Source organism: Peromyscus leucopus, chromosome 8b (assembly GCF_004664715.2).
Source record: "Peromyscus leucopus breed LL Stock chromosome 8b, UCI_PerLeu_2.1, whole genome shotgun sequence".
NCBI lineage: Eukaryota > Metazoa > Chordata > Mammalia > Rodentia > Cricetidae > Peromyscus > Peromyscus leucopus.
Genome location: NC_051086.1, coordinates 67,709,865 through 67,735,231, shown reverse-complemented (window position 1 = coordinate 67,735,231; position 25,367 = coordinate 67,709,865). Strand labels below are relative to the sequence as shown.

General features: G+C 45.0%; 1 protein-coding gene across 4 annotated transcripts in view; it reads right to left on the bottom strand.

Moving 5' to 3' along the window:
• Nucleotides 1-1,471: 1,471 nt before the first annotated feature.
• The window catches only part of Acaca (acetyl-CoA carboxylase alpha), a 266,901-nt gene continuing 243,005 nt past the window's right edge, over nucleotides 1,472-25,367 (bottom strand). For all 4 annotated transcript variants that reach the window (XM_028890514.2, XM_028890515.2, XM_037201549.1 and 1 more), the window contains 6 exons: nucleotides 23,814-23,991; nucleotides 21,984-22,096; nucleotides 12,764-12,918; nucleotides 11,964-12,134; nucleotides 4,959-5,095; nucleotides 1,472-3,519 (listed from right to left, as the gene is read on the bottom strand). In XM_028890514.2, the coding sequence (XP_028746347.1) occupies nucleotides 3,396-3,519; nucleotides 4,959-5,095; nucleotides 11,964-12,134; nucleotides 12,764-12,918; nucleotides 21,984-22,096; nucleotides 23,814-23,991 (878 nt within the window). In that variant the 3' untranslated portion in view covers nucleotides 1,472-3,395. The remainder of the gene's footprint in view (nucleotides 3,520-4,958; nucleotides 5,096-11,963; nucleotides 12,135-12,763; nucleotides 12,919-21,983; nucleotides 22,097-23,813; nucleotides 23,992-25,367) is intronic.

The window sequence follows — 25,367 nt, the reverse complement described above, 5'->3', positions numbered from 1 at the left end:
ACTCCAGTAGACACAAAGACAACTCATGTCTGAGGCATTACTTGTCCAGGGTGACCCTGCAACTCATGGATAATACATACAACAAGGAGGTGAGCTTGGCTCCAGATTTCATGGCACCCAGGACAGGGCTCCTTCCCTTCAACCAGGCCCCAGTCTAAACGTTCCCACACACCGACCCGCACTCAGTTATGAGAGGCATCTAAGAGCAGGAGCACTGGCTTCATGACTGACACCTGCTCGCTTTGTCTACCATCCTCCAAATGACTACTTTGCTCCCATGCAGCACCCCAGTGGTGCTGAAAAACCCCAGACACCCACATTCCTTCTCTTTTCTGACAAGAGGCTTATTTGGGCCTCCCTGGGTAGATCAAGGGCAGCAGGAGCCTACCCCAGAAGCATCCGCCAGTGCTGGCTGAGAACAGGGACAGCTGAAAGCCCACACCCTGGCCCTGGCTCTTAGCTGCTGACTCAGGATTCCCCGATCACAGGTTACAGCTGCAGGCAGAGAAGTAGTTCTCACTGGATTCTGTCTCCTTCTCCTACTTCTTGTTTTGAGATAGTCTTATATGTAGATCAGGGTGGCGTAGATCTCAGTCACAGGTAACAATGCCCAGCTCTAGCCTCCCTTCTTGCTCCTCTTCCTAGAGGAAGATTTAGGGCAGTTCACGTTAGTACTATATCTTGATGTATCATTTCATAAAATATCACCCCCTGCTTTACAAACAAAACACCTCTCCCAACCCAGAATTGAGTTTGATAATCAGCTAACCCCCACCCCAAACCTTGCTTGCAATTCTTTCGGATGCTGCCTCCATTCCCCAGGGATACGGAGCGGAGCTCGTTCAGAGGAACTGGGTGGGGGAGGGTGTCAAGGGCACAATCATGTCTTTCCTGATCTTAGTGCTGGGAGTGCTCAGACTTCAGAACCCAGAAGGCCTAAACACTGGCCCCAAAATCTTCAAGGGTGGGGTGGTCCCAGAGCCCATGATGCCGAGGACACTGGAAATCCTGCATGCTGGCAGGGAGCTGAGTTTGGGATTTCAAGTATTTTCAGGCAGCTTTTTTTCTGGGCTGGGACTCTGGAGCCAGTACCCATTACCAGGTCAAGTCCCTTCTTCCTGATGTCTTTCTTGTCCCTGCCCTAAACCAATTCTCTTTCGGGGGAGTGCCTTACCAGGACTCCCATTCAGATCTCAGCAGTGAGAATTCTATAGTAGAACACTCTATGGGAAAATGCCATTAAAGAACTGGTATTTAGCTGGAGGGATCTGGAGTACTGGTAGTGTCCTAAGACAGGGCAGGCCAAGGCCAGCTTTGGACAGATAGCTCGTTCATTTTTAGCAACTTCAGGAGACAAAAGCTAGTTGGTACTGGAGAGCTGAGGAGGGGCTCATCCCTTCTCTCAGTCTCCGATGAAAGTGGGACAAGAAAGTGGGTGGCTGGGCAATGGATTGAAATGACAAACGGCGGCTCTTCTACAAATGTGGAGGTTTATTTCAACAAAATGTGGAAAGAGTGCATTGGACTGGAGCCCCCTGCTCGTTGGCGTGTGTGTCCATCGAATTCTCACTGACACGAGTGAAGGCTGCTTTGTGAAGGAAGTGAACAGATAATATGGCAATCTCAGTTCAAGCAAGTCTGGGTCAATCCATCATTCATGTCCTCCCTCAGTAACCTTGCATGTGTAATGGGCTGTGGGACCATCAGAGTGCTCATGTGTTGTGGCTCTGACTTCTCCATCTGAAAAGCCCCTGTCTTGGGAGAGGGGTTATAAGCACAGCCCATCGCACCTCTGAAGGCATGCCAGGACAGGCCTCCAGGAGGGTAAAAGCTTTCATACCACCAGTGGTGTGTGGGCCTGGGTGTGCTGTAGCAAAGTGGAGGCTGGAGACAAATCTCATCCTTACCTATCAGGTAAGCAAAGAAGCAGGGCCAGGGAAGCTTCCTTCTGGACTGAGGATGCGCTCCACCTGCTCCTGCCTGCCTATCCCTTCCACCAGGGCTTGTGCGGGTGGGATAGCTTGCATCTAGTCCCCTGGATGTCCACTTGCCATGTGGAGCTGATGAGAATGTCCTCTGGAATATCCGCACGAAGTGTTCCTGAAGAGGAGGCCAGCTCTTTTTGTGGAATCCAGGGTTAAGGCTCAGACTGAAGTATTCATGCCAATGGTTTCTGTGGCATCTTAGTGATTTCCTCCTTGATCTCCAGCAAAAGATGCATTAGCCATACTGTAGGAACTGGATGCTACAGTTCTGACCATCTCCATTCTTGCTTTAGGAACACCAAGGCTGCTTTCTTGGATAAATGGGTTGTTAAGCTCTTCGGGCTACCCCTGAGGAGGCCCTGTTGCTGGCCATGGAGAGCCCAGAAAGTATGGAAACACCAGCACCATGACTGAACTGTAAGGAATCTTAAGGGCAGGTGAATTCTTGTTCCCTGGAAGCCTCCTCACACCAGGAAGGCCAGTTTCTGGTGCTGAAAGCACAGCTGTCATCAAGGTGGGTGACCTGCCAGACTTCTTGCCAGGAATAGGGATGGGTAACTTTCTAGGCATGGCCCCACAGGACAACCTTTCCAGTCCTCAGAAGAGACTTCTCCTGTCGTGGACTGCTCTCCTTTTAGCTCACCACCTCAGGCTCCTACACTGCCTGCCTCCAGCCATCCACACACAGGCTAGGGCTCTTAAGCACTGGCCTTTAGCTCCTGGGTAGTCAACTAGCCATATAGTGAGGAGTAAGGTGGTGGCAGCTTGACCATCTCTCCGGGTGTACTGAGAAGCCACTCAAGGCTGAGAGTGTTTCACCAGCAATAATGGCTTGGTCTGTTTTTGAGCCCGCCTCTCAGATCATGGCTTTGCCCTCTTCTCTCATAAACAGGTATCTTGGTGTGGTTAGATGGGGACTGTTCCTCTCCTTGCCTGGTGTGTGCCAGGCTGCACATGGGGTAGTGATCGATGGACTTGAGTCTCCTTCCTCAGCCCTAGCCATCCCCTGCTGCCTGTGGCTGTGGCTCATGGGGCAGGGGCTGCAGACACTTGGACACTGTTCACACGGCCCTGTGCTGGGGCAGGCAGGACAGGAGGGTAGTCCTGCTTTAGTCTAGTAAGACCTCATGGTACAGCATGTACCCTTCATTGCCTTCTCAGTCCTGTGTATGGAAAGAGGACCGTCATCACAGCTGGGCTAATAAATACTGAACTGGGTATGTGTAACTGGGCTTTGTGATCCTAAGCCCAGGATGTCATGCAGAACCTGAAACACTCAAGGGGAAGCAAATGCCACTCTGACTCCAGTACCGGGCTTCTGATGCCTTCTCATTACAGTGGTTTCAGATGTAAGAGGCAGCCCTAGCTCTCTTCTCCAGAGACAGGGCAGGAATGGTTGGGAGGTTTCTCCTACGTGGAAGGGGAATCCATGGTAGAGAGGATCCGGACAACTTCTGCTCTCTGAGTGGGTGAGATGTGCTGGGTCATGTGGACGATGGAATCCATGGCAACTTCTGGATTGGCTTGTACCAAGCTGGAGAGGAGATTAGAGATGGTGAGGCCAAGACAGGGAAAGTGTCTCCACTGGGGTGCTTAGGAATTGCCTGACAGCGATGCTAACAAGGGCAGCTAAGCACACCGCACTCAGCACCTCATGAGTTTTCCTTTGCTCAAACGTCCCTAGCAGCTAAGGAGTAGTATAAAATGAACCAGAAAATATTTTGCTATGTTAGAGAATAAAGAGTAATTAAAAAATAAACCCCAGCCAGGCCTTTAATCCCAGTACTTGGGCAGCAGAGGCAGTTGGATCTCTGAGTATTTGAGGCCAGCCTGGTCTACACAGAGAAACCCTGTCTTGAAAAACCTAAATAAATAAACTCCCAAAGCAAAAACAATGGGGGCACATTGACAATGGCGCCTGAATGAAAGGCCCTTCCCAGACAGATATGTACTTATTTTGATACCAAATGTTCCAGAAATAAACTATAAAATAGCAGAAGTAGGAATTTCCTACTCTGCATCAATAATGTAGAAATGCACTGGGGAAGACAGGAACTCTTGCTTCCAGAGTTTAAGGGAGGACGTAATTGTGGAAGCAGAGTACAGATCACAGTCAAGACTTTTCAGGCAAGGGATCAGTGGATGTTCAGTCTAGACAGAAGTACTGATGGGGAGCAAGATAGTTCCCCTGGCCTGCACGTGTCTTCCCACAGACTGGTCAGTGAGTAGCAGGGCAGAGGGGCGATGACCAGTAATTATACAGTGGAGAAATCATCCAGGAACAGCTCAGCTAGGTGATAGAAATTAACATCCAGGGACAGATGAACTTCGGGTGACTTTCAGTGGGGTACTCTGTGATGGCCAGAATATCACATGTGTGATGATATGGTCATAATACAGAACTCAAATTGAACCACAAAGAAACATTAGACAACTTAAAAATGAGTGATGGTCTACCAATGGAAGACCGGGGCAAGGTGTGCTGGGAACACGAGAATGCTCTAGCACTGACCCACTCTCACAGGAAGAACTCTCCAGAGAAGCATTTAGTCAGGAACTTACTAAAGTTGATGGTTTTACTGTAACCACGTAACCACGTAGGAGAACTTCTGTCCTCAGAGCTGGCACACAGGTCAATAAGGCAAACATTTAAACGACAGGTGAATTACCAGCACCAGCTTCTACTCTGCAGCTTTTCCCTAAGTAGTCTATTTCCAAATAGTTCTATGGACGTCTCCCAAGGAGAGGTCAGCATTCCTTCCTTTCAGAATCATCCCCTTGCTCTAAATATCTGTACCTAGAGTATGAGTAAGAGTGTCCTGAGTCAGCGAGAGAGAGCTGGTGGTGGTCAACTACAGCAGTTCCAGACAGGAACCACAGGGGTCAGGGCAACATTATCTCATAGTTTCTTATAAACTTGTTATTGTAAAGAAATTAGCCTTCTAGCCTCACGGACCCTGCTGGTGGCCTTACCTGCGGATCTGCTTGAGGACGTAGTCCCTGCTGATGTATTTGATGTTCTCCTCGATCACCGAGCGGACACCATCTTCCTCGGTCAGTTGCTTCTCCAGCCACTCCACCAGGTCCTTATTATTGTCCCAAACGTAAGCCTGCAAACAATCAAGTCTTGGTCAAATGCCAGGGGCTAGCCGGGACACCTGATTGTACAGCATCTCAAAAGCTTTGGCATAAAAACATTGTTCACAATGTTCCTTTACTGTTCAGGGTGGAGGAGGAAGGGTTAGGTTCCCGGCCAGGAGCTGCCTTCCTCTCTCTCCCATCCTTTGATCTTCAGACACTCACCATGGGACTCTGTCCTATGAAGCTCTGGCATCTACTGTTCCACAACAGTAGGTCTTTGAGGAGCAGGGTATTTAAGAGTGTGACTGGGAGGGAAAGGTGTATGTGGCTGTTTCTTTTTGGAGGAGCTGAAACACTGATCCTGAAGTGCAATTCCAGTCCCAGCAAGATGTGGCAGACAAGGCTCTGCACTGTGCCTTGGCCCTCCAGCTGGGCAAGCCTCCTGTGGCTGGACCACTTCTTTTAAGAACACATGGGAGCAAGGCTTAGAGGACAACACACAATACAACATGGATACTGATATGAAGGATGTCTTGTTGCTACAGTATTACTACCAAGCCAGAAACCCACCCCACTTTATTAGTTATGAGAGCACTGCAGAGGGTCAAGAAGTCTGTAGCCCCGAGAGCCTCGACAGGCCACCTCTCGCCTCCTTTCTTTCAAGATCATTTAGCTGAGTATTTCTGAGGCAGCTGACTACATAATAATTCAGGAGTGTGTTAGAAGCCTAATAGCCTTCTCCTTGCTCTCTTCTCTCATTTCTTTACAAATCATTTAGGAATCGTTTTGTTAATGGTTTCCGGAAAACCAAGTACCACCATTAGGGCTCATTCATATTTATGTCATTTTGTTTGGGTAATTAAACACAAAGCTCGTCATTTAAAGGTGCGCTATCCTTTTCTGTTATCACTAACGAAGTCAAAGTCAGAATGACAATGAGTTTGGTGCTGTAATTTAATAGGTGGGCACTGTAGGGACTCTGAGGCTTGTGTTGTGGCTTCAGGAAATCCAGATACAAGCAATGGGACAAAAGCCACGGCTGTAACCTCAGGACCTGTGGAGTGAGTGTTCACCACAGCAGCATCCAGCATCCGGAGACCGGGCTGTCTGCTCACAGATTCCATGATTTTAAAAATACCATTTATTGCTAGGTGTGGTGGCTCCCACTTTTTATCCTAGCACCTGTAAGGCTGAGGCAGGAGGGTAGGGAATTCAAGGCCAGCCTGGGCTACACTAAGTTATGGACTAGGCAAGGGTACAGAGTGAGACCCTGTTTCACAAAAGCAACCAACCAAACCATGGTTCCCTCCCTCCTCCCTCCCTCCCTCCCTCCCTCCCTCCCTCCCTCCCTCCCTCCCTCCCTCCTCCCCTGACTTAGCTGGCTGGGCCTGGCTGTTTACTATGCTGGATCACAGGTTCCTAGGACTAAGGGTCAGCCGTCTGTGTACCTCCTTTCCTGGCTCCAGATTTGCCCACCTTGGGCATCTCTGAGAGAGATCAGCTCTCCCTCACGGAACAAGCTGGGAACTACCCACCTCCATGTTTCACTTGGGAGTAACTCCTCTCTGAGGGTCTGCAACAGAGAAGCGCTTTTGCTCCTTAGGAAAGCTGTAGTGGGCCCTGCTGACAATGAAGCGCCTAGTTCATGTGGTCCAGTTTATAGCTGGACCCCAGATGAATCAACACACCTGGACTCCAGCCACTGCCACCTTGATAAACTTGGCCATTTTCACTGTTGGTGATTAAGAGTTCTCTGTGGCTGGAGGACTTCACAGCTTCCCCAACTTAGGAGGATTTGGTGGAGAGAGGTGCAAAAATAAAACAATGGCAGCTTCTTGAGCTTCAGAAGGAAACCAAACAAAACCCAACCAGATTCACTCAGGAGTCCCAAAGCCTTTAGTTTAGGAGAATATTTAATACTCTTATTAATCATTTTTAATCCGTTTGCTTTTAATTAAGAAACAGCATGATGCTTTGCTATCAACATATGCCAGGGAGCAGATTAATTGTGGCTTAAGATAACTCTCCTTGATTGGTGTAATGTATTAGCTAACGAGATGCTGGCTTCTAACGATGCTCACACACTACACTGGAGAAAGGCAGCTACCCTCTAGAGTAAACACTCCTGCCTTCCCTCCTGCAGCCACAAACCACAGTAGGTGTTGAAACATTTAAAACAGTTCCCAGGCAGAATGACAGCAACACATCCCAAGTTTTTAGATGCTTAAAAACATGGACCCTGCATATGAAACATGCTGTTTATTCAGAACACAAATGGATGATGCCATCAAGCATGAAGCCCACAGTACATAAACACAGAGGACTCTTGAGTTCTAACCAACTAATTTTAGTAAAAAGAAACTTTTGTACACATAATGTTGTTTTCTCTCAATCTATCTGGGAGGGCTAACCATGCTCTGAGCTATTCTCTTCTACTTGGGAAAAGCAAGCTGCCTTCTAGAACAGCCATGAAACTCACCATTCCAGCCATGAAGAAGGGCATTCCAAGGGGAAAGCCATTATCACCTTCTTCCTTAGAATTATAAAAATGTAGCTATCTACCTTCCTAGGATTCCAGAGTGGATTTTAAACAAGTGTGGAATGCTGGGCTGCTAGTCCCATGACAGCCCTGGGCCCACGTCACCTGCCTGACATTCCAGCCAGAGCATCTTAATATCAATAAAATATCAACAATTAAACACCACAACACTGGCTTGTCTTATAATACACATTCACCAGACACACTCTCTTTCTGCATCAATGGATAAGTATCTCAGGCACCACTCAACCTCACTAATTATGTGTAATAATTAGTCTAGCTTACAAAATCTAAATGACCTGTTTGAAAGGTTCATTTCTAATGCACTGGACAGCTGTTAAGCTCTCCCTAAGCAATGGTAGTACAGGGCCAGGGAGTGACTAGGGCACAACCTGGTGGCTGTTAACCCCGACTACCACGCCTACAAATGACTTCACCTTGTGGGTTGCTTAGAGATGCTTAGGAGCCATCTGACCTGGTGTGTGTGGAGGGGTTCTAGGATGGTAAGGGTAGACATATACATCCTAGAAAGGAAGACTGCTTTCAATATATCTATGTTTCTAAGGTTATGACCTTCCAAAGCCTAAGATGCAATATGATTTCTTTCAGAGTCTTTGAAGCACAACACCAAAAGACCATGTGAACAGTGGCTTGCTACATTTCATGGCTGGGTCAGACAATTCTTGCCTATTTTCCCCTTACCTCATCCCTCCCTGATACACCCAGCCATCTGTGGGTAGCTTGAGGCAGTGGAGACCTCATCAACAGTGCTCCTTCTCTCTGATCCTCATTCCATTTGGAAATCCAGAACAAGGAGTGGGTAACTGGACAGTTAGGATGAATTAGGGCACCGAGCTCTGGGGACACTAGTGTGAGCCAGGCAGCCCATCCAGGATGAGTCAGCTCACCTGGTCTCTGACTTCAACTCTCTCACCTGTCCCCAGTGCCCCGTCCCCCTCCCGTCTCACCATTGTAGTGCTGGCTAACCTGCACTCATAGAGGTCACATCCTTGAGTTCTGGGATTAAAGCTATGCTCTACCATGCCTCGCTGCCATTTAACACATAACATGCTTTACCTTTGACATTTAAACCCACTGAAACCTGTGACACCATCAACACCCACATTTTATACATGAGGGAATGGAGGCTCAAATAATGTGTCCAAGCAAATGGATGCAAAGCTGGGAACTTCTTTTTGTGTGAGTTTGTGAGATCCCAAAAACCCACATTTTTTTTTCAGTGTTCCATATAAAGTCTTGTTTGTTTTTTGAAGCAGGGTTTCTCTGTGTAGCCCCGGTTGTCCTGGAACTCACTGCTCTGTAGACCAGGCTGGCCTCAAGTGCTGGGATTACAGGTGCATGGAACCACTGCTTGGCTCCACACAACGTCTTAATGTGATTTCTCCTGTCAGAGTCTGCAGGCAGAGAACCAATCAGCCTGTTGGGAAAACTGCATACTTCAAATTGTGGAGCTAGAGATCAAGATAAAAACCATCCCCATGAAAAGCAGGCATGTGCCATGTTTGCACAACCAAATTCAATCCACAGCTCTTGGAACTTTTTCTTCAGGGAGTTGTAGTGCTGCTGCTGCTTTTGCCCACAGTGAAACTCTGAGCCATAAGCCTACCTCCTTCCTACAACAGGACCGCCCAGTGGGGCTAAGTGCAATCCTAGAACTCACGGGATGGAGGCCTCTAAGGGGAACAGACAATTCGTATCGCTCAATTTTCCATCTTAAAATCTTTTTCCAGGATCAAGAAAGTGAAATCTCTGGGGACAAAACAATATAAAGCATGGCTAATAAATGCCTGTCACTACATGACTTCTTTACCAATAACTCAAGACGACTCTACTAGTCTTTGCATTTGAGAGAACCAGCACATTCTGAAATTTGTCACTATCTGTAGACTCCGCCGCCATACACAGAGTGTTTTCCACCGTTTCTTAACATCAGGCAGCTTCTCTAGCAGCCCTTCAGAGGCAACACTGCAGCGCTTTCTTGTCTCAAGGACGCTGCAGATTTTATCACCTATCCCACACTCGGGTCCTGCTGAGCCTGCAGAAAGAGGCAGGAGGTTTCAAAGCCACATGTCCTGACTTCACAGGATCACTTGTCCTTCCTTTCTCTTCTGCCCGTCCCCTGAGATGAGAGCTCATGGGAAAGGCAATCTTCTGTAAACACAGGCAAGGGAAATAGTATCAACTGTTAGAGATCACTGGTATTCAGTGTGCAGACAGCCTCTTCCTGAGCTGTGAGCCTCAAGTGTCTTCTGCACTCAATCCAGCCAGAAGCCTGTGCACATACAGCTCCCCACTGATGAGAGCTAGCAATGGCCTGTTTCTTTAGACACACTGCCCCCTGGGAGGATGCCACTAAGGAACAAGTGAGGGGACCTATCTATTCACTTCATGCTTGGAGGGAAGCTATTCCTTCTCCTCATCCTTGTGCTCACCGAGGCTGTTCACGTCCATTAGTGACTAATGTGGTAGGGAGACGTACGAGCCACACACACACACACACACACACACACACACACACACACACACACTCCATTTACCTAGCCGACCACTCTTAACTGAGAACAACCTCTTATTTTACACTTGCATGACTTTCAATGCCAACTTCCACTGGAAGCTGCCAGTAGCCACTGACAAAATTGTCTCACTCAATTATGATGCCACAGACTGACCTTAACCTGAACCAAATGTTGGAGAATGTCCACTTCCCTGCTGCACATCTGAAATATTTATCCAAGCAGCTTTCCAGTCATAAAGAAACAGGCAGACTTAACACAAAGGTGGATCTCAGAACACTCGGCATCACTGGCTTTAAAACTGATGTTGAGTCTTAAGCTCCTCGATGAGAAAAGTTGTTAGCAAAGACTCTAGGTAGCATTTTTGAGGAGACTGGAGTGACCCTCTGTAGGACAAGGCACTTCATGCCACTACCAACCAGCCACTCTGCATCAATATCCAACAATCAACAAAGATTTTGATCACAGGTGATATACTACAAAATATATTTGTTTACTATAGCCTGGTAAAATAGGACCAGCAAGATGGCTCAGCAGTTAAAAGCACTTGCTATCAAGTCTGAAGTCCTGAGTTTGATCCCAGGAACCCACTTGGTAGAAGAGAACCAATTCCTTCAAGTCGCCCTATGACTTTTACATGTGAACATGCCTGGGCTTACACACACAACAAATGTTTTTAAAAAATGTATATAGTAACTACTAAAAAAGACTAATCTTTCTCTTGGGGAACTAATTCAGGGGTGCACACATGCCATACAAGCGTTCTTTCCTAAGCTACCCACATCTGCCCCTAATTTTTCTTAGTGAAAAATGTATAGACACAAAGATTTTGGCTTTTCCTTTCCCTGTTTCCTGTAGACTGTTCTGTGAAATCCAGGGACGAATGCCGACCTCAGGCCTGCCCTGTCTGTAATTCCAAGGCAAGAGCACCAGGAACGCTGTCTTGATAGGGCCACTGCCGTAAGGCATGAGTCCCTTCCATGAGATCACCCTCAGACGATGCCAGGTGCATTCCCACACGCAGGCCAGGCATTTCCTTCCAGCTCAGATGTGAAACTAAAGTTATAGACTTAGCATCCCAAGCACACACATGCTTTGTGTGTGTGTGTGTGTGTGTGTGTAAACATCACATCTACTAGGCTTCCTGAGGAGTGTAACTCAGCTGCTTACAACCACTCAGTGTTTTTCAGACAGTGCAGACTCCTCTGCAGCGTATGCAGTTGGGTTTCTACCTGGGCACCCATTCTCTGAGCCATCCTGCTGTATTTATAGCTCTCTAGACATATGCTGCCTTTGCTAGCATACTTTGGAACAGACAGTTGCTTCAGCTTGGAGCATTCTTTCTACCCCTGCCCCACCAATCCAACTTTTTCTTCTGGTTTATTAAGTCTCTGTTGAGACATCCCTTCCTCTAGAAATCTCGCTCTTCCTTCCTCAAAATTGGGTGTCTACTCTGTGCAATATGACTCTGCTCTTTGTTGGGTTTAGTATCGGCCTTGCTGCTGTGTAGGAAAAAAAAAAAAAAACTCTCTGTGGGCAGGAATACTGTCTCTTACTGCTAAGCCCCCAGGGTCTAGCCCAGTGTCTGGCATGTTGTAAGTGTACAAAATGACTCTATGGGCTGCAGATAGGCCTTTCTAGCTTTTCTAACATGATATCATAGCATGTTATTTGGCTGTAATTTGACATAATAGGAGAGGGTTTGGGTTTTAGGTTCCTTGTACTCCTTGCCCCTAAAGGTCTGAAGACTCTTAACTGACAGCCCTTTGAACTCGCATGGGTGGCTGGACAGCATGAAGGTTTGTTGGGAGGTGCTTCACCTACCTTCACTGTGCCTTCCACTTCTACAAACCAGCGTCTCAACATGGCCTGGATCTGGCCGTCAGTCAGCTCAGGGTTGGCATTGTGGATTTTCTTCTTAACCAGGTCCTCCAGCAGGAGGCGCCTCAGCCGCCAGTAGAAGAAGGTACGGGATGTTTTCCAATCTAAGATGTCCTAGACTCACAGAAGAACATATAGGAATTAGTGTAGTCACTCCAGCACTAGCCCTCAGTCTGAAGGAACCCCACAGGCATAAAAAGCCACTCTCCAGAAAAGCCCCTTAGAGACCCCAAAGCTGGCCTAAACTCCCTGCACCTCCAATACGTCCCTACAAACCACAGAACACTGTACACAGCCAGCAGTCTGGCAAATGCTATCCCACACATGACCGTAGTTCTGAAGACGAGACTGAGTTCCCAGGTAACTAGAAAGGGAAGAATCTGTTCTGAGCAGACAGCTCAACTTTCATGCAGATCAAAGGTGAATTAGCTGTCACCATAACCCTGACATGGTTGTAATCCAGCCTGAGGAGCATCTGGATTGCTGTTCACCAACGAAGGCACACATGACTTAGTTTCCTACCAACAATACAGAGCTTGCCTAAGGATTTCATGGAAACCTGAATTATTTTGTTTTAGATGGCAGTGAATACAGAAAAGGGGAAAAATCTCTTAAATAAAAACTGGAAATTGTTTGATCTGCATAAGCTGTGCTGATCTGGCCCCAGCAGCTCCCTGCTTGTGGGCCTATGTTACTTGCAGGGCTCTGAGATGTATGTCAGAAATGGCAACTGTGGTACTTACATTAATAACACCCTTCTCCTGCATCCGGCCTGGGGTGTCATGCAAGTCAGCAAACTGCACAGCTACCTGATGGTAAATGGGAATTAGGAACTCCTCCCGTTCCTTCAACTTGTTCTCCAGCTCCTTCCGCTCAGTGGGGCTTAGCTCTGGGGTGCCTGCAATTACATAAACCTGCCTGTCACACCACAGGGATCAGGAATCTTGGCGTAGATGCAGCCACAGTCCTTCCCTTTAGGGCCTGGCTTTCCACTGTTGTCACTCTTGGCTACACAACAGCACTCGTGTCCTCCCTTCGTCACACACAGCCCACGTCTCTTCCCTGCAGAGGTCACAAGTATGAAAGCAAGGTGGCAATCCTGCTCTCCAGGTCTGTCTCAAACAGGTCAAGTGATGAAGGTCTGTACCTCTCTCATCAGGTCACTATCTAATAGCAAGGCTCCTCTATCTCCATGAGTCAAGACTGTGCATGGATACCATGCCCATCATTAGAGCAGCTAGACTAGCCCAAATTTAGGATTTTGTAGGAGAGCTTCCCTTGAGACCAGAGCACAGACTAGCAGCTCTGGTTTTTACCAAGTCCTCAACAGGTGCCTAGGAAACTGCTAAGCACTAGAATCACCCCTAAGTTTCAAGCTGCTGTATTCCTTAGCTTCCAATGCCAGATTTGGATATTCTTAAACTCAAAGTAGTACAATTCAGTCAGGTAGAGCCAGATCCATGTATCTCATATCAGTTTGATGGATTATCCCCTAGTCTCCCAATCCCTGACCAGGTGACAAAACTTCTAGGTCTTGGGATAAAAGAGAAGGAACAGGGAAAGAGAAAGCAGACTTTGGTGGATTGCTAAACACAGAACACACAGTACCTTCACCTAGTCAGAGATGATGCTCTTATAACAAGGGAGACCATGCCCAGCTACTGGGTTTTAGTAGAAGTGCTGCTATGTTGCGCTTCCCTTCCTCATTACTTTCAGAGTGGGGTCTGCAATCAATACTGAAAATTTATCTGCCTGCCCAGCAAGGACGAGTACATCTAACTGAAGGGACAATGGGTGACAGCCCTGGTGCTGGAGCTACCTGATGTGTTTTGTCTCCAATGCTGACAAATACATAAGCATAGGTGATAGGATGCAGCAGAGAAAGGTCTGTTTCAAGCATAGGCTTGTCTGGGACCAGGTCTTGTTTTTCATGCCACTACAAATCATATGCTATCAATGGCCTTGGGCTGCTGAGTGAGCCATAAGCATCATACATAAGCACATGTTAACTGAGCAGGGATGGGACGCTAGCACTTAGTTTCATTTTATGTGACTTTTGGATGCCCAGCTCCACCTCTCCGTTTTAAAACTGTGAGAAGTAGTCACTGACCTGTTGCCTCAGGCCCCATTTAGTCTCCACAATCTCCTGAGGCTGTATTCTTTTTAGCAAGAACTTTTTTTTACCAAGAACTTGTGTGACTCATCAAGGCCACAGAGCAAGAGAGTGACAGCCAGGACTCAGGGAAGCATTGTCCTGAAGCTTTTGGACAGTGTCACACTGCCTTTCTTACTTGCAGAAGACTGGCACTTCTGTAGTAGTGGACCGTTTCAGAAGGCTAAGACATATGGAAGTCATCTCAGTTCTATTGTGTAGCTAAGACCAGGACAATGTCTGCCATGTTCTCAGCAGTGCCAAGATTTAAAAGAGCTTCTCCTATTGCTGTGAGGTTGAGGATGTAAAAATGCTGGGGCCCAAGGCATGGCAGGACTTTTGTGAAGAGAGTTCAACAGGGAACTCCAAACCCTTCAAGATTCTTCTTTTAGGTAAACAGCTGACATTGTACTTGAACGCACGTGTGCATCTATGTGGGCCATATATAATACACCATTTATTGTGTGTCAAACACTGCACTGGAGTCTTTCAGGATCATATACCTCATAAGTCAACACACACACACACACACACACACACACACACACACACACACACACACACACGATTCAGACCTAGGGCTGGACAGCTGTTAACCCTGCTGCTAAGCTGAATACTTAGTGCTGCCAAGTGTTTTCCAGGTCGCTTCACATATATTATTTTTGATCCTTACACTCACCTTATGGACAAAGTATCCATTTTATAAACCAGAAAAAAAGAGGCTCTGAAATGTAAAGTGGCACTTAGCTGTTAAGAAACACAGTCAAGATTTACACCTGGGTCTGGCCACCCCCAAAGCCTGTGCTTGTCCTCATTAATGGTACTGAAAGCAGGCAGGTAGATCTCCTAACAGTAGCTGGAGTGTTGGTTCCTGGTGTTTGCAGAATTAAGAGCAGCTTTAACATTTGGATGCAGGAAGAGGAACTACAGGCCGAGGAGAGCCTTCAGGAGGAAAGGGGAGGTTGGGTCAAATGCTCTAGTCTAGAGTTTTGAAGGAATTAATGAAATAAATACGACTCTTGTCTTCTCGGGAGCTAGAAAATGAGGCAGTGTTCCCCAAAGGCCACCTCAGAAAAGAAACAGGGCAAGGAGAGGTGTTGACAAGTCTTAGGCATGTAAGAAGGCCCAGAGTCTGCGTGCTTTGTTTTGAGGAAAAGTGTCTCTAAATCTTTTATGTCTTAGGAGCAGAAGGCTGCTCTCAAGTGGGTGCTACCCTTGTGCTGTACACCGAGGGCCATGCTCCCCTGTACAGCACAGCAGCCAGCCCTGGTAATGATTTAGGGGAGATTAACAAATATGTCAATGTCTATTTTCTGCTTAATTTAAAAGTGGCGTCTATAAAGATTTTTGACTTCTGAACCCTGTTCTCCTGAAAGAAAGAAGGTAAGAATGAGGAGGGATAAGGAGTGATTATCCTATCATTGATCGTTTGTCAGGAGCATTTCTTATTCACTGGACTATTGTAAAAAGCTAAGCTCACGATCAATCCTGTAAGCTCCCTGTACAATTAAATATCTTGGAATGGTTTTCTTTCTTTTCTTGCCAGATTGCAGGGCCTCCGGGTTTTTAGGAAAGCAAGTGTGTGTGTGTGTGTGTGTGTGTGTGTGTGTGTGTGTGTGTGTGTGTGTTTAAAAATATGCTCTACAGAGGACAGCTACTCTTTTCTAGAGTCCTGTCTTAGGCAAAGGCTGAAATGAGAGAAAGGTATGTTGTTCCTGTCCCTTCACAAAATCAAAGTTCTCAAGAAATCCTAAAAAACCAAACCTTATCATTTAAGAATCAACATAGAAGAGTTAAACAGATGAGGCATCACTAGCCTAATAAAGTGTGAAGAGCTAATATCACTGAGATGCTATGATGCTTCCATTTCCTCTAACACATCAGAACTGAAAGGTCATGACCTCAAAGATAAGGAGACTAAGAGACAAGTGACTTGCCCAATGCTATAGAACCAGGAAACCAGATCTGGGGCTTGTGGCCTACAGAGTCTAGTCACAGTCCTGGATCTTATTCTCTTAGACTTATTTGTTTTATGTATATTAGTGTTTCATGTGTGCACCACATGTGGGCTTGGCACCTACAGAGGTCAGAGGTGACATCACATCCTCTAGAGCTGGAGTTATAGATGTTGTGAGCTGCCATGTGGGTGCGGGAATCCAACTCTGGTCCTCTGGAAGAGCAAGTGCTCCAACTGCTGCGCTCTCTCTCCAGTCACAAGTTCTGAGTCCCAAACAGCTTAAACTTCTCTACATGAGTCCCAGGCCAGCAGCCAGTCAGGCATACCCTGAAGCCAGGATAAACAGGACCACCAGAAGAGCAGCCGGCTTCCGGCTTCCAGCTTCCGCAGCAGTTGTTGAACACAGAAGGTGGCAGGAGAGGGCCAGCCCTACCCTAGGTTCTAGCAGACACAGCTCAGGGAGGAGGATTTGGGGGGCTGAGACTTTTAAAGTTGAGAATAATGATCCTCAGAAATTGCACCCCTCATCTAAGCTCAGCTTCTCCGTTACAATCCTAATCTGGGAAATGGGAATAGTTTTATTTTAAAAAGAAAGTAATATTAAAGTTTAAATTAAAAAAAAAAAAACACAATTTATATTTTATGTATGAGTGCTCTGCATGTATACCTGCAGGCCAGAAGAGGGCATTAGATCCTATTATAGACGGTTGTGAGCCACCACGTGGTTGCTGGGAATTGAACTTGGGACCTCCGGAAGAGTAGCCAGTGATCTTAACCTCTGAGCCACCTCTCCAGCCCAATATTAAAGTTTTTAAAAACAAAAACATTCTTAGCTTTTCTTATAAGGGAGCTATGTAAATTTAAACCTAACTTTTAACTTCTAATATTACTTTTTAATTTTAAATCTAAGCCTAATTTTAACTTTTATAGGCTTTTCTCCATTCTCTTAAAAAGCAATTTGCTTTGATTGGTTAAAATACAAAGTATACATGAGTTACGAGTTGGATTACCCTCCCTCCAACACCAGATATCAAACCTTGACACTGAGAAGTCACGACGACTGAACTCTTCTTTAGGTTCAAAGGTACCAACAAAAGTAGTAGTTAAAATAACTATACAATCATGTTTCCTATGTTGGGAAAAAAAATTCCTCAATGAATATAGTAAGAAAAATCACGTAAAGTATCTCTGTATTTCTATATCCATAACAGGAGTTTTTTAAAAAACAAAAACCCCAAAACCACAAAAAGCATTTTTGAGAACTGTAAATCAGATCTTGTTTTAAGTGCCCCAAGGGAGCTATTTAAAAGGAACTTTGCAGTGAGTCCTTTGATAAAGCAAATAATCCTTCCGAAATGGGAATAATTTCTCTCAATGCATCTAGGTTCCCCCGCCCACACTCCCATTTTTCATGTCTGCTTTTTTTTTTTTCAAAAGGGGCCACACCTACCTAAAAACAAATGCATTGTATACTGATTCTAAGTGCAGTCTTCTCAAGGAATGTCCTCGCAATAGTGTGAGTAATCTCTTGTTCACATTTAACTAATCATTACAGTTAACTCAGACTTCCAAATAAGAATAAAAATTGAACAATTCTCCCTTCAGCCCCTTTACCCCCCTACAGACATGGCCACATGAGAAAGTGAGGAAACAACACAAAATTTTCTGACTTCTGCTCTCCCTAAATCTGACGGGATCTGGACCAATTGAGAACAAGCCAGGAAAAGGGCCTTGGACATATTCTGACAATAGCCTTCAGGTAGAGAGAAGCCTGGGTTTAATTGAACAAAATCCCCACCAAGTCCTAATTGTGAATCTTATCTGAGGGAGGGGGAGCAAGGCAGGTGCTTCTTTAAATATAAGTGGATTGAGATCAAACAACCCCCCTCCCAATGTCATGGTCTCACTTAATTACATCAAGCCCAACAGGCTGTAAATTAAAGTGAGGAGGTTGGTTTTTAGCTACTACCACTTAAGAGCCTCACTTACCTCCACGATAGAAAACTGTTTCTTCTCAGCTTCTCACCACAAACACACTCCATGCATTACAGGTAAGACACCACTTTCAAGGCATATGTACTGGGACATCTTTATTTCCTTGTCTCAACTTCCTAGGCAGGTAACTCTGCCTCAGACAAGCAATACTGACTCTTTTTAGTTTATAACAGCTTGAAGAGATGGGAAAATGCACACTTTGATAGTAAACCCTGAATCTCCATCACCCAAGATAATCCTTTTTAGGTAATTCTTGCTGATAAAGAGGTAGCTTTTGAGAAAGGCATTCTAGAATTTTTTACATGCATATCTTCAACTGCCACAGATCTCCACAGGTACCTCAGGTCATCAGGCATGCTGGATGCTAGTTAGGCCTGAAAGATCAGGCGAGGGCCAGGAAGGTGCTGAACATGTGTCAGCCATCAGGGCAGTTCCGTATGCATAGAACTATGGAGCTACATGGCAGGATGCCCAGTCGTTTGGGAGCAGGACCATGATAGAGAACAAGGGTCCCCTACATGTCTCCTTTGCCCAGGTGCTTGTTGTATTGAGGGAGAGGGACAGTGGGGAACTAATAATTGCTTTGCGCTTGGGCTAGATAGTTCTTTCTCCGTCTAAATTGATTGTTATTTCTCTCTGCATGTAAAGAGTCTTCTATGGGAAGACCTCAGCTCATAGCACAGCAGCATTCCTGCTCCCCAGCCATTCTCCTGCTCTGGTTCTGAGAAGAAGCACAAGGATGATATTGAGACACAGAAAGGCCTTGGAGGGAAGGAATTTATTTCCTAAGCCCCAAATGGTGGGATGTAATCCTCCCTTGGACAACTCTACCAAGGCCTGCATTTGAGAACACAGGGTGAGAACTGGCTCAGCAATGGGACATTCTGCTATGTGAACTTAGTTCACTTATTTTTAAGGGCAATTATTTTGCTGTTATTACTGTAGATCTGCAAACTTCTTGTCCAAATCAGCCACAGAAAATGGTAAAAACTCATTTAAAAAAATGTAAACTCCTGATTTCAATCCTTAGCTCTCTTACTTCATGTATCTATCAAGTAAAGAGTTTGGAAGAGATGAAGTTAACTGTTTAGACAGTATTATTCATATCCTTAGGGAATGAACTGTAATTTTGTGCAGCCAATCAGTCTGTACTGGTTAGTCTAGGTGCTCTGTGAGTGTTCCCCAGTACAGAGGCTGACTTGGAAGGAGACTGGAAACACAAGATAACACCCACTCCCATAGGCTTTCTCCTAAATCACATTACCTCTGTGCAGTTGGTTTTAGCTCACAAAGGGAAAGAATCCCTGTTTGACTTAGACCAGGCTCAGTATTCAGCTTAGGGACTGAGAATTCTATTCTGTGCCCTCACATACGTTTATTGTATATCTTGGCAGACATGTTTAATCTTGATTTTTTGTTTCAATTTTCCAATCTGTAAAATGAGGTCACCGTTCACCTACTTTGTAAAAGGTATTTTCATAGTCTTTGGTTTTGGGGTTGTGAAAGAAGCCAGAAGCCAGTGTCAACTCTCCCCACATTGGGTTTATATTTTGTTGTAGTGCATCAAGCCAATCTGCTGTCATAACTATACTTGAGTAGTCTCTGAAAGGCTGCAAATACCTGTAAATAACATGTCTATGCTTAGGCAACTATTTCTAGTTTATACCTACTCATGTTCCCAAAGTGCCTGGAGTCAGAGCTTGCTTCATATTTAGCAGACTATAGATTCATCCATCCATCCATCCATCCATCCATCCATCCATCCATCCATCCATCCATCCATTTTTTCTTTTCTTTTTTTGGTTTTTCGAGACAGGGCTTCTCTGAGTGGCCCTGGCTGCCCTGGAACTCACTCTGGAGACCAGGCTGTCCTTGAACTCAGGGATCTGCCTGCCTCTGCCTCCTGAGTTCTGGGCATAGATTCTTCTTTGAGTGTCATTGTTTGGTCAAGGTTAAATAAATATGGTTTTCTTCAGCATGGATAGGAAATTGATAATGAGATGATTCGTAACAAATGATTAAATGGCCATCGCTTGGGAATCTCCTCCCTCTTTCCTACACATGCTTCTAAAGTTAAAGGTGCTAGAGATGGGAGCAACAACACTTTCTACGAGGAGAAGGAAGCTGTGGCCCCACACCCCTTACCACCCAGTCCTTCTGCAAACAGATGTGGAGAGGATCCTCTTACTACCATCCCGTTACTCACAGGGATGATAACAGCCATTGGGGGGTTAAAAAGAGGCAGTGAACCCCCAGTTAATGAGTAGGAATTCAGCAGGCAGTGCAAGATAAATGGGGCTCTCTCTGCTTCTGCTAGAGTCAGCATGAACTGCGGCCCCGCGGCTTGTTTGTGGCAAATGGAGTGCGCGAAATATCAAAGGGCAGTGATCCAGAAGAAGACCGACTTTGACAAATTTTAAATTGGCCAGAAAGAAAACCAGGGGGGGAAAAAAGGAAAAAAAAAAAAAAAAAAAGAGGAAAAAAATAAATGAAAGAAAATTAGGCAATTCTTTGTGTCCTACAATTGTGGCGTCGCTGCCTTTGTACAGAATTATTGGTAAAACAGCAGCGACGATCACTGGATGCTGGGAGCAATTATGAGCCACCTAAGTGAGATGCTTATCAGTGGCCGAAGCTTTTAGAGCTTCGCTGTGTACAGTTGTAAGTAACTCGCTCTTGGGCTGCAGTCACTTTAATTAAAGTGTATGGGGTTGGTCAGAAGTAATTATCTTGTTTGGAAAAGAAAGGAGAAAAAAAAGCACCTCCACAAATCTGGCGGCAGTAGATTTCAGAACAACTTCTGCCAGGCTCCTTTGTGTGTGCTTCCCCCAGAAAGGGTCAGGCTGCAGGGCGGCGGGGTTAGTGTTTGGTTGCTGTTACCTGACAGCAAACAATGGGGACACAAACGGATGATTGTAACTCAAGTCACCACTTTTGGCAAACAACCTGGGCCAGGCTTCAACTGCTTAGACACGCAGCCCCCATAGTATAGGCACTCAGGAGCTTTTCTGATCCTACATGGTAAAGATAATCGAATCCTCAAATAGTATTTCATTAAACTGTTCCTTGGAACATAAATGAGCCAGCGTCTTTCTGCCTTCCCATTTACTGGGCTGTACTACTTTTTAAACATAACCTCTCTATTCCTTTAGAGAAACAAAAACACAATAAAACAAATCAATCCTAAGCAATCTTTACTGACATAGTGGTTCAGTGAAAGAAAAACCAGTGTTATAAAAGTATCCACAAGTCATTATGGGGCTCCTACAGTCTTCTTCCAAGGCTCTGAAAACAAATGAGTGACAGAATACTGGCTGGATGCATGGTGTGCAAATGCTCTGAGGGCTATGACTGCTGAAGCCACTATTTGGAGGCCTATAGTGCACAATCTTTACTTCCATTTTCTGTAGCTCAGGTTGACCCCAGGACACTGTTTGGGTAGAGACTGGCTTTTCTATAATGTGACACTGACTCACAAGCCCCAGAAATAAAACAGCTGTCCAAAGAGACTACAGAAATAAGAAATATTTAAGTTGCAGATATTCTCCACCTGATTAGCTTGCCTCCCAAAGCAACCTCTAGCTAATGATACTCTACAAGAACATCCCATTAAGTGGGTTATCTGCACTTTAAGGAAATGTCCGAAGAAAAATCATGTGACTTTTCTTTTTCAATGCCCACCTTCCCTCCTATCACACTATTTCATTCTACCAGAGTTCTTACCATATAGAGGATAGTAAATAAAGATCATCATGAATTTGATCAAATGCTTCAGTGCCTCCTCCCCTGACCTATGAATGCACTCATTACAAATCAGCTGAATGGCTCATTGATTTGCCAGGAGGACAAGCAGACGTACCCAATCGCTCAGCCAAGTGGATGTAGACTGGGTCTACCCGACGCATGGTTTTCACCAGATCCTTTTTGCGGAATTTGATTTCTACTGTCCCTTCTGGTTCCAGAACAGATCCCCTGGATGAAAAAAAAAAAAGAAAAGAAAAGAAAAGAAAAGAAAACAGGACTTTAAAGGAAAGAAGACACAGAATGAAGCCAGTTATAATTTGTGGACCAGGAAATAGCTTCATTCCTGTTCTGGACACCCATGATTTCCAGAAGTTACCCTTGGGAAAAAAAAGCAGGTACCTAAGAAGTATCTAAGTGAGGTATGAGAAAGGCCTAGCATAAAGAAATTAAAATAATTCTCATTACCCCACCAGTAGATTTCCATCTCAAAGAGAGAACACAGATTCCACCACTGACAGCTGGTGAAGGTGGCAGGCATCACGTTTCTGTTTTTCAGAAAAGCAAACAAAACAAAAACCCAAAAGGGAGGCCCCTAGCAGAGGAACCACCTCCAGTTCTTGGGTTGTACTTGTGTGTCTAGGATGGGGGTTACTGTTGATGACTGTCCTGTACCACAGCGGTTAATCTGCTCCTGAAAGCAGACACACTAGGCCAGGCTGAGAGGCACTAGACATATATATATTTCTTAATGGACTTAAACTCTGAGGCCTTTATTTTGCTAACTTCCATAGCACCAGACAGGATGCTTTACCTATCTCTCTGATCTGGTATCAGGGGATAGCTTAGGACTTAAAAATAATAAATTTGGTGTAGAATGTCAGCCAAGGGATTCAACAGTGAAACTATTTTAGTTTCCTAACATTTGGGGAGAAAGAAAGTGAGTATTCCAATAAAATGATGGCATGTAGTAAAGTATATGGACAATGATGTTCATGGTCTCCGGAAAGGATCAGAAACATGTTATGAGAGGTGCTAGGCTTGATTTGTCTTATTTAGTTTCAAGAACTACCTTCTTACAGATATGGGCTTCTCTGCAGTTTTTTTTTTTTTTTTTTTTTTTTTTTTTTGGTGGTGGTGGGCGAGTTGCAAACATAGTTCTTTAGCATCTTAGAATACCAGAGTAAAGCTTTAGGCTCCAAGAGAAGGGAGCAGCTTTGGTCTGGAGTCACAGTGTGTGGGTTCTGTGATGCATATCAATGACAACTGAGCTCATTATCAGGAGACACAGTCCCAGAAGAGCAAAGGCCACTCCAAATTTATCTACAATTAGTGGGTTAAACATGGAACTGGGCTAGAGAGATGGCTCAGTGGTTAAGAGTACTTGCTGCTCTTCCAGAGGACCTGTATTTGATTCTTAGCATTCATGACGGCTTACAACTGTCTCATTCCAGCTCCAGGGATCTGACACCCTCTTCTGATCTTTATAGACAGCTCCCACACATGGTATATATTCATAGACACATGCACATACACGTAAATAAAAACAAATCTTTAACATACACAACATCAACCCCTAGAAAGTCCTGATTACATTTGAGTCTTTCCTTCCTTTAAGTTCCTTTTGCACCAAAAATAGATGTTAAGAGTCATATCCAAATAGCGAACAGGAAAAGAGAATCTTTCTGAGTTTGGAAGGGCATGGAAGAGAGAACTTTGTGGTAAAATGATGTAAATGTAGACTATGATGAAAAAAACAGATTCCAGCCTGGTTTCTTCCTCATGCCAGCAGACACTATTTAGATAGCCCATTTTTCTCATCTTGGAGTCCTTTGGTAATGGAAAGATTCAAATGAAGTTGTTTTGGCTATACTTTTCCCTGGGGGTAGGGAGACCAATAGCTAAAGGGTCCCCAGAGACCTTGAATGCAATAAAGAATGTACGATACCTGCTTTCTCGGTCAGCGTACATCTCCATGTGCCGAGGGTTGATGGTAGGGTCAATCACAACCCATGAACCACCCCGCAGCTCAGCCTGGGGAGGAATGTAAACCATAACAGGCTGGGAACATTCCCGCAAGCCATCCACAATGTAAGCGCCAAACTTGAGCACTTGGTCATACATATCTATGGAGAACAAGACAGATTAGAAACAATCAAATTTCTCCTCCTCAAAGCAGAGCTTTTTGTTATGAGATACACAGAACAGACTTTGATGGCCCACTGTTTCTCCATGTAAGAAGTGACAGGATTGGGAGTTCCAACCACCATGGGCCCTGTGCCATCCCAAAGGCTACCGAGATTGCTGCCTCCACCTGTACCCTACTCGAGACTTCAGAGGAGCTTCAAAAGCACAATACAGAAATGCAGTCATTCACAAGACACAGTATGCAAAGCCTACAATTAAATATCCATTTTATACCCTCCTTGCATTTCGGTATTCTGGTTTCACCACATTAATTCATACTTGCTCTACAAACGTTACGTATTTTTCATGTCAATATGTGATTGCTCTCACTACATTAAGTTTTCTGAAGGAAGAAACTATTCTAGCTTTTTTCAATTCCTTTCATGATCCTTAGTGTACAATGAGTTCTTAAAATATGCAGCTAATGGCAATGGGTATTAAAAAAAAGGTTCATCCCTATAAAGTGGAGCCAGGAGCCAGGAGTGTTAGGGCATACCTATAATCTCTGTACTTGGGAGGCCAAGGCAGGAGAATTGTGAGTTGTAAGGCCAGTCTGGACAACAGGGTTCCAGATCAGCTTGAGCAACTTAGTGAGACCTTGTTTCAAAAATAAGATAAAAACTGGACTTTTCATCAATGCATACACAAAAAGGCCTGCCAGTATCAAAACATAGTCAGTGCTTAAAGTTGGTACTGAATGAATGAATGAGCATATATACTTTTGAAAGAATATAAGAAAAATTATTTAATAATTGTAGTTTTATAGGATATCAGTGAGAAGAAAAATTATATATGCACACTCACATATGAAATCTCACATGGCCAATGAAGAGCCAACCTTTTCTTTCTGTTCAAGAATACTCTGCAGTTCCCCCAAAGGCCAGAACCAGCTTGCAAAGATCCTTGGGATCAGCCCTTTATTTCCCAGTGTTTTATGGCTGTTTCCCATTTCCCAGCTCCCTAAAGTTTAAACATTGCTAGTGTTAGAATTCTGATTCCAGACACTTAATGAGTGCTTCAGTGGAGCCACAAAGGATCCTTCCAAACAACAAATGACAGGTTCAATCAGGTTCCAAGTTTCCTATCCAGACAGGATCTCAATTCAGAATAAATTCTGAAAAATCCAAGGCAAAGAAGCATTTTTCAGGAAGTAAAGAGCAAACCAAATAGAAACTGCTTTCATTGTAGTTATGAGCAAATTAAACTGCCACCTTCTCCAGAGTGAAAATGGCTCTCTCTATATTCAGACCATCAGTGAGCACAGCTTACTTCGAGGCTCATGCCTTTGGCCATTGCTCTCCACAGATAAGCCAGG